Source organism: Periophthalmus magnuspinnatus, chromosome 12 (genome assembly GCF_009829125.3).
Source record: "Periophthalmus magnuspinnatus isolate fPerMag1 chromosome 12, fPerMag1.2.pri, whole genome shotgun sequence".
Lineage (NCBI taxonomy): Eukaryota > Metazoa > Chordata > Actinopteri > Gobiiformes > Gobiidae > Periophthalmus > Periophthalmus magnuspinnatus.
The window spans coordinates 14,530,504-14,548,120 of record NC_047137.1 but is presented as its reverse complement, the minus strand read 5'-3'; the positions used below and the strand labels follow the sequence as shown (position 1 = coordinate 14,548,120).

General features: G+C 40.2%; 1 protein-coding gene across 2 annotated transcripts in view; it reads left to right on the top strand.

The window, feature by feature from the left end:
* The window catches only part of plxna4 (plexin A4), a 384,761-nt gene that overhangs the window by 348,025 nt on the left and 19,119 nt on the right, over positions 1–17,617 (top strand). For both annotated transcript variants that reach the window (XM_033975929.2, XM_033975930.2), the window contains exons 27-29: positions 1,183–1,282; positions 7,066–7,256; positions 16,710–16,879. In XM_033975929.2, the coding sequence (XP_033831820.1) occupies positions 1,183–1,282; positions 7,066–7,256; positions 16,710–16,879 (461 nt within the window). The remainder of the gene's footprint in view (positions 1–1,182; positions 1,283–7,065; positions 7,257–16,709; positions 16,880–17,617) is intronic.

Genomic DNA, 17,617 nt, shown 5'->3' with positions numbered 1-17,617 from the left:
ATAGTGAACCACATATAGAGTAAACATTCATTAGTACAAAGACTTTTGGTTCAAAATTCTAGTATTTTAGTAAATTATCCCATTTTTATACAGCATTTTTCCACATTTCCGCATCAAGGAACCACTCACTGATTCACACAGATCCTGGGGGCGAGGTGCTTTACGTGTCTTGCTGAAGGACACAACAATAGTCTTCATCTGTGGGAGCTGTGGATGGGACTTCTCTACCAATGATATTTACGTTAAGAGCTGGATTTGAACCGTCAACCTTTGGATCAGGAGACAAACACTACTTTTTCAAATTGTTTATTAATTGTTTCTGTGTTCATTATATATTCATTGTATTAAAAAATATGTCTGTGTAACTGCGTACCTCCTGATAAAGTTATAACATGATATTTTAAGTCCCTCATACCTTTTAATTTACCCCGTCGAGGGCCATGTAAAATGATTTGGAGGGCCACATTTAGCCCGCGGGCCTTGAGTTTGACACGTGTGCTCTACCAACTGAGCCACTGTCGCCTTCTAGTCTCGTAATAATCGATTTTGACCCATAAAATCACTGTAAATACTTTTGTAGATCAAGTATAGAAAAATATGTGTCCAAAATATATTAAATAAAAGGTTTTAAATAAGTATCGGCCATTCAACCTTTGATAAATTGTTTGAAAATGTGTGTAGATATGGTTTTATTGTGTCCATCTTAAATGTTGTTGGGATTTTTTTTTTGTTCATTTTGTTTTTTGTAATTTTATTTGTTGACTTCCAGTGAGAAAACTAAAATTAAATTGTATATATCTATAAAAAAAACAAAAAAACATATCCATACATCCTTCCATTCACACCCATACACGTCCTACTATTAATTTACAATAATCTGAAGTGATAAACGCACAAAATACAGTTGCATAACAGTGTTTAATCAGAGTCCAGATTTAGGTTGTAATTAAAATATAATTCTTCTTCGAAAAAGCTTTAAATGCTCAAAAGTCACGCTGAAGGTTAACGATCAAAATCAGGATCAAGCTGCGTTCAACTGACGTAAACTCATTTCTCTATCGCCTCACACTGTTTCCAAAGTGGTAAACCTTGAAAAAATAGTTTACGATTTCCAATTAAAATGCGAAATCTGCGTTAATATTCACTGAACTCGTAAAGTGAACGCCTGTGTTTGTGTTTCAGGTGCCTGATAATGCAGTGATGGCTCTGGTGCCCAAACAGGTCACAGCTTACAACTCCGTGAACAACTCCACCGTCTCCCGCACCTCAGCCAGCAAATACGGTAAGTTCATAGCACCTGTCTACATAAATATAAACACGCACTGGTTTAAGCATGACTACACGGAAAGGGCTACTTCAGGGAGGGCATCTGGAGTAAACCCAACGACAAATCCGTCTGGAAAAGTAGCTCACCTTTGACAAACAGCTATTGATAAGTTACAAAGAGAAAAGTAAAGTATGACGATAAAAAAGCTCGATGTTTTTGCTCGCTGAAGACGTCTATTTGTCTACATGTTTGTTATTATTATTACCGGAATGTTCCACGGTATGGCATTAAACATATCCATCTTGCATTTATTTTCAGTTCTGCGGTTTTGTTGCTCTGAAAAACCCTGAGAAACACGTATTCTTACGCAGAGCGGGTTCACTTTTCCATAGATCTGACCTGTCACTTGGCCTGACGGCGTCACGTAGTTGTCTCCTTGGAGATGGAGACGTTTAAAGCCTCACTGAAACATTCCAGGCACAGCGTAAACATCTCCAAAGACCCAATAAAGCAGAACTATTGTGCTTGTTTCTGCTCTATAGTTATAATTTATGACACTTGTGGATCGTTATGTTATAATTTGCACATTTTAAACGCATTTTTCTCCACAATATTCATCTAAAACGACTTAATAAAAGAAACAAGACCACTGACCGCCGCGTTAGAAAACTGCGGTGTCCAATGGGAGCTGACATCGCCGTAAAGGTCATCACAACAAAACGGCGTGTGGCTGTCGACTCCTCTGCGCGTCACACAAGCGAGCAGCAGATTTAAAAAAAAATTTGTACCAAAATGACTTCGCGACGCTGCCAAATCCCGCGCTTATCACCGATTAAGAAGATTAAATTGAAGAACTAAGCGCGTACGTCACAGTGGAGGTGAAAACGCGTCGATTGGGAAAATGGCGTCTTGAAATTAAGCGAATAAACATGCACAAATCACTCCAAATACAACTTCAGAACATGTTTAAAATCTCTGAAAAGTCAATTTTCGCACAATAGGTTTAAGGTTTAAGGCTGTATTATAAAACAGTGTAAGGTGGTGTATTTATTTTGTCAATCCTAAACCTGTAGAGCATTTTTTCCGAATCCAAATGCGAACAATTTTCAGCTAACAAAAGATAATTTTTCCGGAAATACAATACTCTTTGGAAGTGTGGATTTAAATGTAACATAACAGACCAATATAATAGGACCATTACAGCCAGAGTCGGGTCTACAGAGGAAAAACAGATCTCTGAAATGATGCGTCTGCTGTCTCAAGTGCGTCCTCTCATTTCCTCTGTGTTAGCTTCATTTGCATGTGTCTGCGCTGTTCGCTCCTTGAACCTGGGTAACCACAGAGTCACCCTGATCAAAGCGGAGCGGCTCGGACACAAACACTCCACCAGCATCAAAAGTGCGGCTCCCATTATTAGCGTGTCTACATCTGCGTCGCCCCCCTCTCCCCACGCCGCAATTAGACGCAGAAGAAGAACAAACAAGGACCCTGGTTTGAACGCGACAAAAAGAAATAACCGTACATGAGTTTTAATGATTTTAATTCAGATTATTTAGCTGTTTTAGAAGTAGTTTGGAGTAGTCTGTAATTACTTAGCGTTACGACTTAAATTAGACGATAATTTTAGTGTTTTTCCTGCACAATTATCTGCCAATGTACAAACAAAAATGCACTTGACTTGAAATAAATAACAAAAGGAACTTGGTTAAAGGTCTTTATTAAACAAAATTGACTCTTCCTCAAAAGAAACAGACCTGAAGTTGTGTTTTGTTTCATTCAAACGTTTGAGTAACCTTTTATTTTTAGTCTGTCTGCATCACCAAGGCTCAAAATGCTCCGTTCCAGCTTGTGATGTCATGAAGTGGTAGTTTTGAAATGAGCAAAACTACCAATCTCTACTGAACTTTTACTTTTAGTTGAAGAGAAATTGGTTGAAATAATCCATATGATTCCAGTGAAGGTGTGTGGAGTTTCAAAACACAGTGGAGCGCTTCCTGCTTTACCTTATGACATCACAAGGTGGAACGGAGTGTTTTCGGTTTGAGGGAAGAACCTAAATCTGCAGGGTTTGTGTCTTAAGCATGTGAATGAAATAAAACACAACTCCAGGTCTGTTTGTGACGAGGAAACACTATAACAGATCAGAAAATAGCGCAATACGGGACCTTTAAGTATAATTTTCAGTTTCTCTTTGACTTCAAACCAGCGGTAGTTGTATTTGAGACCCTGACTTTGAACTTAAGTGCACAAAAGCAGCCTGCGGAAGAATGGACGAAGGTTGAATCTGATCCTATAGGAGCAGGAGACAAAGTCGAGATCTTAAGACGGCACAATGGAGCGTGTAGAGTCCGGGGTGAAAGGGGAGAGCGCCGTGTTTGATGTCTGAACCGCAAGCAGAAAAATACAGTGAAACGCTACACCTCCTATGGACGCAGGCTAATCCAACGGGGCTTTTCCTGCTCCTCGGGTTCAACTTTCTTCAATAAACGATCGGGGAAAAACGCACGGTCGCAGCGGCATCAGATCGCTGACAATTTCATTTTGGATTCGTAATAACATTGGGTCAATACACAGCTGTTACTATGCAGAGATATTGTCCAGGTAAATGTGGTAAGTATCAAATTGGGAAGGTTCCAGAAGGGCAGGTAAGTATTGGGTTAGACAAACAGCTTCTAAAAATAACGAGAGACGCACCTGGACACAGAACAAACCAACTGTAGAACAAAAACACTGAAAAAACTCACTACTAACTGGAGAAGGATCAATGACGAACTGGAAAAGAGTGGATGAAAAAACAGGCGTCTTATACGGCAGATAATTTTTTAATGTATGATTTATTTAAAGATTTTCCAGAGTATATACAAAAACCAGATTACATAGAAAGGTTTAGTGTCCAGGGCTAATATGAGAGATTAACGGTTTACAATGTGCACGACTTAAAACATGCTACTAAAACACTGATTGACATGACATGATCTAAAAAAAAAAGGTAAACAGACTTCAGTAAATTTAGCATCAGAGCCTTTGAGAAAGTGCCTTATTTTCTCCAGTTTCATGAAAGACAGGGCATCTTTTATCCACGAAGAGGAAGAATCCCAAAAAGTGCGTAATGAGGGAAATTTGATCCGGGTGCGCCGACTGTCAGACCAGGTTAAGCCGACGCCCAGGTGGGAGGAGCGACAGACAAGACAGAAAGGAGGCGGAGACAACAGGGAGAATAGTAGACGGGAGGATCCTGACGCCAAGATCCTCGTCCGAAAAAGCTAACCACTTAGAGAAGTAGGCCCCACCGTTACATGGCTATCTGGATTGTTACCGTAGAGATCTGTTAGCTTAGCGTTAGCGCCTTATTCTTATTTGGGTTGTTTTAATATTTTTTTAACCACAAAGCACTCTTTTATCTGGGAATCTATGAAAAGTTTCTACTTCACATCCATCACTGTATAGCAATATTGTTAAAGTTGCGCTATGTAACTTTACTGGTCGAGCGCCAGCCACCTGCTTGTTTCCATGGAGATGTTACTACTTTGCCTGGAGTGTTTTCAGTGTGGCATTACTGGCATCGCAAACATATCTATCTCCGTAGCGACAAGCAGGTGATGACATACAGTATATGTTTTTGGCAATAGCTTACACCGCTAATGGGACAAACGCAAGATAACTTTAATGCCATACTGTGGGACATTTCAGGCAAGGGAATAACCCCGCACTGGAAAAGCTGCAGTAGTTGGTGAAAGTAGCGCAGTTGTTTTGAAGATTGGCGGTTTCGAATCCCGCTCTCTACATAAACGACATTATTTGAGCAATGAGACCTATTGACGCACAGGTTGACGGTGCGATTCCAGCTCCCACAGATGAACCCTGTCGTTGTGTCCTTGAGCAAGACACTTAACGGCGTACACTGGTGTATAAATGTGTGCGAATGGGCGAGCGGTTCCTTGATGTGAAGCGTTATATAAAAATGTGATCATTACACACACCGCCATTAACAAATTTACAACACACAAAGTATCGTTTTATATTTATCCAAAATTTGCAAACGTTCCGTCTGTTTATACATATCGTTACTACGGTTACAGCGTTCGTCGTTGTTTCTACGGTTAGCTAAAACAATCTCCAACTCCGTCCTTGTTGCTTTCGCCGCGCCCGTTCCAAATTGATATCGCAGCGCTAACCTTATTAGCTCTGTTATATCAATCGTACGTTTGCCAGGTTCGCAAACCAGATCCCCGAGCCAAACTACACGAGATCTAATTGTGTGCTGTTGGGCTGTATTTGATAAGACTAAACCTGATATTGGTGCAGTGTGCAGACTCCAGCTGGGCCTGTCTCTGCTCCGCTCCCATCCATTTCTGTCAAACCTCGTCTCCAGACTCGTCTTCACAAACCACATGCGCTGATCAATGTTTCTCATACTGGGTAAACATTCATTGAGGCGTGTGTTTTCAAATGTCATTGGCACTCTGACCGTTGGGTGGGCCATGTATATTTCATATCCGCTGACACGTGTTCGATTTTGTGTCAGCGCGGACGCCTTTCTCGTCTCTCACGGCCGCGGAAAAAATATGAAAAATTAACAATATACTGTCCACTCCCTGAAAGTTTCATGTCCACTTTTCCCAAAGAACGAAAAAAACACACGCTCTTTTTATTTAACTGTGGCAAAGTGGTCAAAGCTACGGCGTCACAGTGAGAATGCACAAGAACTGAAACGCACAATCGATATTCTGTTTGGGGTTTGAATGTCCTCTGCAGGCTTCCGTAGATTCTTAGTAGACGTGAACCATACGCTTATATTGGTCATTTTGGATGTTTAGATTGAGTTAAAACAAAAATAGTGAGCAATCTTCTTGTTTTATGGGTAAATTATAATATATATGAGACAGAAAGTAAAGCCAAAAGTGGTTCAGAAGATTTAGCAAAATTTTATGAAGGCAAAAAACCCCCAAAAATAACTGAATTAATCCTTCTATTTCCTCGTCTTAAAGGTCCTATGTTACACAAAATTGACTCTTGTGAGCTTTGAGTCATGTTATAATGCTGTTTCCTCATCAAAAACAGACCTGGAGTTGTGTCCTGTTTCACTCACACATGCTAGAGTCTTTATTATGAGCTTCACTTCCACCTTGTGATGTCATGAAGTGGTAGTTTTCAAGTTAACAGCTACTTTTTTTACCTTCAGTTCAGTAGAGATTGGGCAATTCTGTGACTGAAATGACCCAAATGATTCTAGTGAAGGTGCGTGGAGTTTAAGAACACAGTGGAGCACTTCCTGTATTACCACATGATGACATCACAAGGTGGAACAAAGTGTTTTCAGTTTGAGAGAAGAACTCTAAAGCCTAAATATAATAATAACAAAACACAACTCCACGTATGAGCCTTTTAAACATAATACATTAAATAATAGTTGCACATTGTTTTTGATTGTCACTCATAGTTAAAGTTGCACTATGTAACTTTTTCTGATGTCTCCATGGTGATGTTCTACAGTGGGCACAGCTCTTCCATATTAAAACTCTATGAATATAAATATAACGATAAACTACAGGGAAAAATAAAAACACAATGGAAAAACACCAATTTTTTACTGTGGAGATACTTAAGTTTAATGTCACACTGTGGAACATTTTTGGTGAAGCAATAATATCTCCATGGAGCACACGTAAATGCAAATATTGTACAAGGTTAAGTCGTTATTTGAGTGTTTTTGTGAAGCGACGGCTGTTACAGTGTTGGCGAAAATGAAACCGAAACCGAAACTGAAATGTGTTTATACTTGAATTGTTGTTTTGCAGAGAATATGATCAAATACACGGGGAGCCCGGACAGCCTGAGGTCCCGTACGCCCATGATCACCCCCGACCTGGAGAGCGGGGTCAAAGTGTGGCACCTGGTCAAGAACCACGAGCACGGAGACCAGAAGGAGGGAGACCGAGGAAGCAAGATGGTGTCTGAAATCTACCTGACACGCCTCCTCGCTACCAAGGTACAAACTGATTTATACTGCAGTGATCTGACTCAGGACGGGGTTATGGTTTTAGAAATGTTACTTGGATTTGGTGAGGTAGTACTATGGGAAATATTTATAGTTTTACATCAGTTTGTGGGAAAAAAGTTGAAGAAAAGTGCAAAAATACAGGAAGTAGCATCCATTTTGAGTGTACGGGAAAAGTGAATGGGAAATCTTTGTTACTTAAGTAAAAATGCAGATACTGGAGCAACAATAATACGCAAGTAAATGTAAAAGTATCATATAAAAAAGTCAAAGTATTTCACACAGATTTTGAGATATAATAAAGCTTTAAATGTAGTGATTTTGATAAAGATTTGTGTTAAATGTTCCTATTCTAGCTGCTTTTTCTTTGTAATTGTTATATTTTTGTTTGCTCAAATAAGGAACGTGTTAAAAATAAACCCTCAGCCTTTTCAGCAAACTAACTGTAACAAATATACTTTTACTTTTCCGTTCAGCCGTTCAGTAGAAAGTACAGATACTGCTCTCAAATGTAGTGAAGTAAAAGTAAAAAGTATCCACTGTAAAACGTACTCAAGTAAATTACAGATACCTTAACATTTTACTTAAGTACATGTGAAACGTAACAAAGTAAAAGTAGTAAATACTTTTACTTTGTCACGTTCCACCTCTGGTATTTGTACATTCACAAGCCAAGAGGTATTTTTTAATCTGTTGCATCCGAAAGCATCGAGTTTTATTTTATACGTGGATTACTTATGTCGTAAAGACGGACAAACATTTCAACAGAGTTTATTTGCTGATACATGAATGTGAATGAAGGTAGACAGAGCAGACAGTTGGAGCAGGTCGTGGGTCGCTGGGTCGGAGGCTGGGGTGTTCGTAGCGGTCGTGGAGAGCTGGGTCGGAGACGGAGGCGCCGAGTGGCTCCAGGATCGCGGCGGATACGCGGACGAATAAACCGGAGCGTGACATGAAGAAAAAACGGAAAATGGCAAGACGATCTGGCCCAGAGTGTCGGGTCCTCTGTCCTTTTGTGCTCACAGGTGGAGGTGGCGCCAGAGTCTCCGCCCAGCTCCAGCTTCAAACACAGAAGGACAGCACGGAACACATAAAAAACCCAAATTCTGACAACTTAATACAAAATACAACAATATGACGTCAATGTAAGATCAAGTAATATACAGATGTGTCTCGTGAGAGTAAAAGTGTCACTAAAATCGTCTGTAATATAGTTGGATGTTAGTTTATTGCACAAAGACACAACCGCGTTCTGTACCACCAACCTTGAAGTTAGTGAGTCCATTGTGTCGTTTTAAGTTTTAAGATACAAACATGACAAAAATACAAGTGAAAGGATGTGAAAACGCTAGTAATTTCATGTCTTTCCACTGTAAACCATCACCTTATGTTGTACTTTTTAGTCCAAAACAATATTACTTCAGGTTTTTTTTTCAAAATTCAGCCACAGTGAACGAGAGGTCAAAGGTCACCAGTGTTTAGGATGAATCAGCACCACTTGAGTTCACCATTGTCTCCACAGCCCAGATTCGTCTCTTCTGAATAACCTTTCATTACTTTGTCAAGCTGCTGGGCACATATACAAACAAATAAATACAAAAGTGAGGAGGAAGTTAAGGTGAGTCCTCAGCGCTGCGATAAAACTGCTATAAAATGAGCGTCTTTGAATGCGCGGCGCGAGGACCGCTGACGGCGAGGACCGCTGACGGCGAGAAAAAAAATAGTTAATTTGTTTTGGAGGGAATGTGACTTTGATCCAGCAGCTGAATGCAAATGAGCAGGGCACTTGTGAAGGTCCAGAGCCGCCATTCTTTTATCAAAACGTTTATTTCACAAAGAGAAAGAGCAGAGGGACGACCGCCGTTTCACCGATCAGATGGGATTTTTAAAATGTCGTTTTGTTCATTTGAATCTTTGGATTTTATTTTGTTATAAAGGTACAACAAAAACATGAATACAAAGCTAATTTATCAAATGCAAGAGAATATTTATTGTTTAGCCTGGTTACATCATAGACTGTATAAAGAAGTGGACTAAGTGAGTGTGATAGCGGTTTTAGGAGCAAATTTGGGGCCGAGTTCCGACCACTAGTATCATAGCAACCAAAGAGCCAATCTGGAGCGAGGCTGTTGAAGGTAACGCCCCTTCCGGCCCCTTTCTGTCCCTCCGGCATGTCCTGGATCTTTCCCCGGCTCCTCCTGCCCTTAGACGTGAACTACTTTCTTTCTTTCTTTGGCGTATCTGCCGCCTGCTCTATGGAGACGTCATGGCCTTGTCTGGAATGTTCCACAGTATGGCATTAAATGTATCTATTTTGCAAAAGACGAAGCTATTGTCTCCAGTTTCAGCTGAAATGACCCTATTCAACCCTTAACGAGCCTGCGATTGTTCTCTTTGTTTGGGGTCTCAGGATGGAGTTATAGATGGGGAAGAAGTTACGTCTCAGTCCCATTCTCTTTCCTACAAAAATATCTTCTTTAACTCCCTTCTCAAACCATTTTCCAGCAGTAATCTGACCAGAACTGAAGAAGCGGCTTGGACGAGCAGCAAAACGTCTTCACTCCTACAACGATTTGTCCATTTGACGGATTTAAACTTCGTCTTTTGCGATGGATCAGACCTGGACGACTGAGGGATTACACAGACATGTATCTATCTTGCATTTTTAACTACAGACGTTTTTATTGCCTTAAAAACTCTCTGTAAATCTGACCTGCTTGATGACAGAGATGGATAAGTTTAATGCCATACTGTGTGACATTCCTAGCGTCGCAATAATACATCATTAACCTACCATTTATTCCATTCAGTTCAATTCAAGTCATTTCTATCGCACATTTAAAACAACTCCAGCTGCCCAAAGCGCTTCATATAAAAGTCAACCAAAAAAAACAAACCAGAAAAGTTCCCTAATCCTCCTTTAAAGTCATTCATGCCAACTACTCTACAGCTTTTCACGTTTGCACACGTCACCCCCATTATCCCAGTGAGGAACCCCGGCCGCAGACATCAGCTCCAGATAGATTGTTTTTCTGAAATAAGCAGTTTATCTGGGCCGGCCCATCTCTCAGGCTGAGGGGATGATTGGGCAGACAGGCGGCGTAATTGACCGCGTTTGGTTTTTTACTTTACCAATAAATACGGCTCCCATGGCAACGGGGCTGACGTCGGACATGTTAGCTCCATCAGTGTCACTCTGGACTGGAGACAGGGATGTGCGCAGGGATAGCAGCTATATTTACTCCGCTCTAACGAGTATTGATGTTTCCAAATCGAATAACGCAGAACTGATCCTGCTGACAGCTGGAGTACAGATATTATTTGGTATATTTCAAAAATCTGCGCGTTTGAAATTTGGTTTACCGTATTGGGACTCAGATATTTCTTGTTCTGATAAAGTTGTACTATTCCAGGCGCTCGAACTGTTTTTACTGTTCTAAAAATGTCAAAAACAGAACATTTCATTCATTTCAACAGTTTTGCAGTGGTCCAAAGTTATTCCTTTAGTTACTTCATGCGTTCAGAACATCCTAATGATTCACCACAATGAGTTTATAAGCACTTTTCATAAATATATCACAGTAAAGCAAATGACAACTAGTATGCTAACACTCAATTCCTGATTATAAGACATTAAAATGCTTTCTAATGAGACGCAAACGGGCTTATTTTGACCTCGTGAGCTGCTTATGTTATATATCTGTACTGGGACAGGACACATTTTGTTCAAATACATGGGAATTAAATCAAGTACAGGGATTTTTATATATTTATTTTCACTTTATATGACCAAAAATGTTCTTTAAGATAAAATTTTTCCTCTTCCATTGACACTAACAGAACACACTTACACGTACAAACTTTAAAGGTGCTTTATTACACAAAACTGACTCTTATGAGCTTCAAATCATGTTTTAATGCTGTTACCTCATCAAAAACAGACCTGGAGTTGTGCCGCACTCACACACGTTTAAATAACTCTGGTTTATTAGTCTGTCTACATCTCCAAAGCTCAAAATGCTCTGTTCCACCTTGTGAGTGGTAGTTAATAGCTTCCTTTTGCCTTTAGTTCAGTAGAAATGAGCAATTCCAGCACATAAATCACACAAATGGTTCAAAAACACAGTGGAGCACTTCCTGTATTACCACATGATGACATCACAATGTGTTTGAGAGAAGAACTCAGCCTAAATCTGCAGGGTTTGTTTGTTAAACATGTGTGAATGAAACAAAACACAACTCCAGGTCTGTTTGTGATGAGGAAACAACATTATAACATAGATCAGAAAATAGTGTAATATGGAACCTTTAATGAATCAGGAAACACAATTAAAACAATAATCTACTAAAATAACTCGATTCTATTGTCATATTGTTTAAAATGTGTTATTGTGAGCCATGTAGCAATGTCATTTAAAATTAAGAAGTAGTTGAATATTCTGAATGTAAAGCTGCTTTTTGTCCAAACATTTGATACGTTCCTTATACAGTTGGAGATAACACATTTTAATCAGTTTCTTAATTGTTTTTGTTAGATTTAAATACTGAATTTCTACATTGTCCCATAAAAAATATAATATAAATGACTTTTAGAATGGTTCCTTTGAAGAGGCTCTCACTGTTAGCGTCACTACTTCCTGTTAGCGTCACTACTTCCTGTTAGCGTCACTACTTCCTGTCCAGTTTTATCTCGAGGTTTTTGCGGACTCGCCCTAAAATGAATAATTATTTAAAGATGAGACAGTGGACAGGGAGCTGCTGTTGTTAAACGCGACACAAATAAAATTAATTCTTCAGCGGAGGACACTTCTGAGTTGTTTGTGTCTCAATGCTAACGCTAAAGCTAATTCTGAGGCATAATAAATATTAAAACAACACCAAAAAATTGAAGTATTCCACATATAAAAATAATTGGATGGTCTTTACTTTAATTAATTTGAATTATGGTTGTTTATTTCATATTTTCTGATTTTAATAAAAGTGACTCCGTGAGCTAGCGAGCGTGCTACCGTGCTTTCCGTCCTTGCGGCGACGTCTTGGCACGGCTGAATTTCACTGTATCATAATTGCACATTCAAACACAAATTCTCACTTTGGCGTTTCCTCTCGTGTCCGCGTCTCGCTGCGGATGATTGCGGTGGTGTCGCTGTGCGTTCCTTCCCATTTGGGGCCATCATGGGGGGATTGTTTGCTTTCCGTTCGGAGGCAGACAGCTCCAAAAAAAAAAAAAAAGAGCCAGATGACACGCCATGTTTAGAGAGCGCGGTAATGACAGGGTAGAGCGGCGCTGGGTGTGGTGTCTGCGCGGGGGGACGAGTCAAACCCACGGAGATGACAGCAGTGATCCCCGACGCCCCTCATCATAACACATTTAGAGGTGTCATTATATATAGACAATAAACGATAATATTGGAACGAATTTATGGCACTGTAATATTAAAAAAAAAACACTTAGAGTAGACCTTTTGTGCTTGTGTCTGTTCTATAGTTATAATCTATGACACCTGTGAATCATTATGTTTTAATTTGCACGTTTAAATTGTAATTATGAAAGAAGAGCAGGTAGAGCGTTGAAAGAAGTATGTGTTATATTACAAAGAAGCCTTCCAGTACTTATATCGGGAGGTTTTCTAAAGCCCCTGAAGAAGAAACTCTTTGTGGAAGTGGAAAGTGAAGCTCATTTTTTTGTTCTATTGTCCATTTTATTATGAATTTCGTGATCCTTTTTTGTGTTGTGTTTGCCCTGATATGTTCTGGTGTAATGACGACAACAAGATGAAATGGTTCTTTGATTTTAATGTTTATAAGTTGGCTTCATTCCCTTGTAAAGCCTAGAAGAAGCTGCAGATGAGTTTGTTTAAATGAGAGTTTAAATGTTGTAACACACATCTGGAAACTGGCCTGTTGTATTTTGTTTAATGGTGTCTTATAAGCCCATTTTTTGTACGCAAGACACAATAATAAAATAAATCAATTAAAAAAAAGCATAAATTCTAAAAAATATACACAGAGAAAGGTGCTATCTATAGAAGGCTGGTCGTACAAGGGCTTAAACTAATTGTACATACTCTCCGTAAAGGGTCATAAACGATTAGACCGTTGACTGTTACCAGAAGGTTGAATACGTCACCGAAAAGAACGATCGCAGACGCCGCTTATCACAGAACGAACGTAACAGGTGTCAGTGAGGACATCTTAGATTTACAGGGGCGCCACATCAGCAAAATGGTTCGTTTCAAATTTTCAAAGATATATACAATATGTCTGATACTAACTGACATTTTAAGACAGTCATAGATTTAAATTTACCTTGTCGCAGGCCACATAAAATGACATGGCGGGCCGCATTTAGCCCCCGGGCCTTGAGTTTGACACATGCGTTTTAAAATAATCATGTGTCGCGTTCTTACCGAGAAACAAGTTCAACTCCATGTTTGTAACACGCAGTATTCAACACATTAGGTTCAAGAGTAAAGTAATAAAACAAAACAAAAATCATGCTTTCATAAATCATAATATTGATCTAAAATGACTTAATAAAAGAAACAAGTCCGTCGTGTTCCGTGTTGGTAAATTGTGGCGCCCAATGGGAGCGACGTGCAACTTTCAGCTCCTCCTACAGACAAGTAATGGTATTTTTTTTCACTTGTACCAAAACGACAACGCGACGCAGCCGAATCCTACGCGTATCACCGATTAACGTAATAAAATTGGACGACGAAGTAAAGTCCCGCGTTCATACCTGACCGTTTGCACTGCTCCTCAGAGTGATCACGTGATGTGGTCAGCGAAAGAATCTATTAAAACACCAAACCCGGGGTGTGATGTACGCGGGTCATGACAGTCGTGCTAACAGGATTCTCCTCCGTGTGTTTCGACCTGCTCTCGCTCAAATTGGATTGCGACTCGCTGGTTTCTGTACACACCTCATCTGCCGCCCTCGCTGGCCTGTTTCCCTGATAGAAAACTCATGTCTTTTCATTCCCAACCCAATGCTACTCCTGGCATTTCCTGTGCATCCCATCAACCCTTTCTGTACGAGAGGATTAAACTGTCTCCCCCTCTCTCTCTCCTTCTGCTCCTTAAAAGTCGCCAACATTAAATCAAATTAGGGTCAATGGTGCAGTGCAGGAGCTAATCCGCCTGCACAAAGAGGCTTAGGAGATGCGCCTCCTGTTGGCAGATATTATTAAAAGTCAGCTGTGAAATAAGCGATTCTTCCATCAAAGCGGCAAACAGATTTACGGGTCAGGTCTGCGAGATAGAGGCGCACTAGGAGTTCCGGCTCAAAATGGAGGAGCAGGCTCTTCTTTTGTGTAAAGCAGGAGTCTCAAACTTGCGGTCCGGGGGCAAATTGCGGCCCGCGAGATGATATTTTGTGGCCCGCAGGACAATATGGAAGTTTCATGTTAGTGTGGCACTTGCGCTGTGTACTCCTGTCGCAAAAGATTCAACGAATAACGATGTATATCCATAAAATCTACAAGAATTAGCATATTTCTGCATGTATGTTGAAAAAAGCGATGACGTTTGAGAAGATTTTAACAAAGCTTTTTTGGTGGAATACCTGATGCGCCCCAGCTTCACCCAGACTCTGCCTCCCGTGGCCCCCAGATAATTTGAGTTTGAGACCCCTGGTGTAAAGCGTCACGTTGTGTAGCAGAGGTATTAGAGTAAGTCATAACCAGATTATACTATAACCATAGACTGTAAATGTGACATCGCTAACCTGTGTGGTGGAATTTCTAATAGTAAATCATCAGTTCAAGCAGCTGTTGTCCCTAATAGTGTCGTCTCGCCCTCACCCTCCAAGCGAACAAACATACAGTGCATTTATACCAACAAAATAATCATACCCGTCTTAATCTAGTCCACGTGACTTCAAGCTGGACACATTGTCTCGTACGCTAACAAACAAGAGACATGCCGCGCGTAACAACAGATGGTATCACGAAGATTTGTTCAAAGAGACAGATAATATTACATATCAATACACGTAAGGATTTAGGAATAAAGTCAAACAGATAGATGACAATACATATGAATACAAGTAAAGATTTAGGGCAAAGAATGTCATAACACCTGCTAGCCGCTGTTTTCCATCAGCTCCGGTTCACTTTCTATTGAAAAATCGTCGCTCCTCTCTCTGTAACTGTTGCTGTCAGGCTCATTGTGGTCTTAAAATGTTCGTATTAACCCGCTCTACGTGATCCTGGGGTTTTTATATCACTATTTTGTCCCTAAATCAAGATATGCACATTAATAACAGACCAATGACGCGCCTCCTTTCCCCAAAGTCGCTCCAGCTAGCGTTAGCAACAGGTTTGATTGACAGCGTAACTAAGCGTTCTAACATTATATTTATCTGGTCACGACAGCCAGTTTGCACAACATTAACATCATGGCAAACGGAGAAAACCTGGCTTGAAATGTTGAAGGAAATGATTGAGGTAATAAATACAGCGTAGTTAAGATAGTATTTCTTTTTTTTCTTGTTCAAATTACTCTCTTGACAGTTTTACAAATTTCTTCCATTCTGACACAAAACTTTCAATGGAAGTGCTATAATCCCAAGTAATTACATCTTTTTAGCAATCCAGTACGTGCCAGCAGGTGAATATTTAGTTCTCAATGTTGATCTGAAAAGGTGTCAAGAAAGCGCTGACCAAGTTTGACTAAAAGTGCTGTTCTTGGTGAAGTTCCCGATCTGCAGTGGTCAGTGTTTGTTAAAAGCGAAGAGACAAAGAGAAGAAGCCAGTAATGACGAGTGAAACGTGTGGGAAGTCACTGGAAAAGTCGACATATTTCTCCTAATAATAAAATTCCCAACAGACGACATAACAAGCCCAACTTTAAAGAGCCCCTCACAGACTGGACTACTCCATTCAGATAATTTTATTCAAGTTTTTGATGAAAAATTGTGCAAAATTGCCTCCATTTTGGCAATTTTTGTGGTGGCCAAACCTCTTTCTCAAAGCCTAATCTCGTCAGATCTCAGAAGCTGGGCCGGGTTAGTACTTCCAGGTGCCACAGTGAGGCGCCAGTGGTAAAAACGAGTTGTTGTGTCCTTAGGTAAGACACTTCACCCACATTACGTGTCTAGAAAAGCGCATATATAAGACTAAGGCATTATTATTATTATTAACATCACACTATGTAACTGTGCACTGAAGCACGTCTAGTCTGATTTACTCAATATATATGATTTGGTGAATAAAAAGATATGAAAACAACTATATTTTTTGTTCAGTTAAGGTGTGAAGGGTCTGGAAAAATGAGTCCTTGTGCAGACATTGTAAAAAACTACCACTTGACTGATGTAAAACTATGATAAATATTTACTTCAAGTTCTAACCCACCAAGGAAGCGTCAATTTCAAGAGTCTATTTTGTTTAATATCCGATCTTTAAGTCAATCTAACACTCTTCTCTGTCTCTTTTCCAGGGCACGTTACAGAAGTTTGTGGATGACCTGTTCGAGACCATCTTCAGCACAGCTCACCGAGGCTCCGCCCTGCCCCTGGCCATCAAGTACATGTTTGACTTCCTGGACGAGCAGGCCGATAAGCACAGCATCCACGATCCTCACGTCCGCCACACATGGAAGAGCAACTGGTGAGCGACACGACACTAAACACTCACTACGTCTGTACAATACAACTGTTACTACTGCTGAAATCATGATATATATAAAACCATCTCTATGTAGATACTGTGGCTCACAACGAGAAGCTCCGGGGTTCAATTCCTGGGACGAGAGTATCTTTTCTGTGTTGAGGTTGTTTGTTGAGGTTAGGTCGCCCAGACACCTAGTTCAAGACCTGGAGATGGGTCTAATGCTCCTGATTCATTGCCCCAGCAGCAAAGAAAGGCAAAATTCCCATTGGGGACGATATTGTGTACTTTAACCAAATACTACTCGCAATAAACGCAATCTGCCAGGGGATGATACTGCCCAGATAGAAGCATTGATGAAGTCGTGCAATCATTCCGCTCCTTATTCTCTAAATTACTGGTACCAAAAGGCAAAGTTTGTGGCTTTAATATGAGCTGTACTTGGATTTAAAAGTATGTTATGTAACTTTCTGGAGGTGGAACGACATCTACATGACTCCAAGGAAATACACGGCACCTTCAAACAAAATGTCACCCAAATTCTAATGCTCATTTAAACCAAAACTATAATTATTTATGTCAGTAATCATAATAACCAAAATCTATCATACCCTGTTGACAATTTAAAACATATATAAAGCATACATCCCTCCCTGCTCATCCTGTCCCCATACAGTGCCGTAGACCTGATTAAAGTCACAGTGGGAGCTCTCATGGCACGGCTCTGGCCTCACCTTG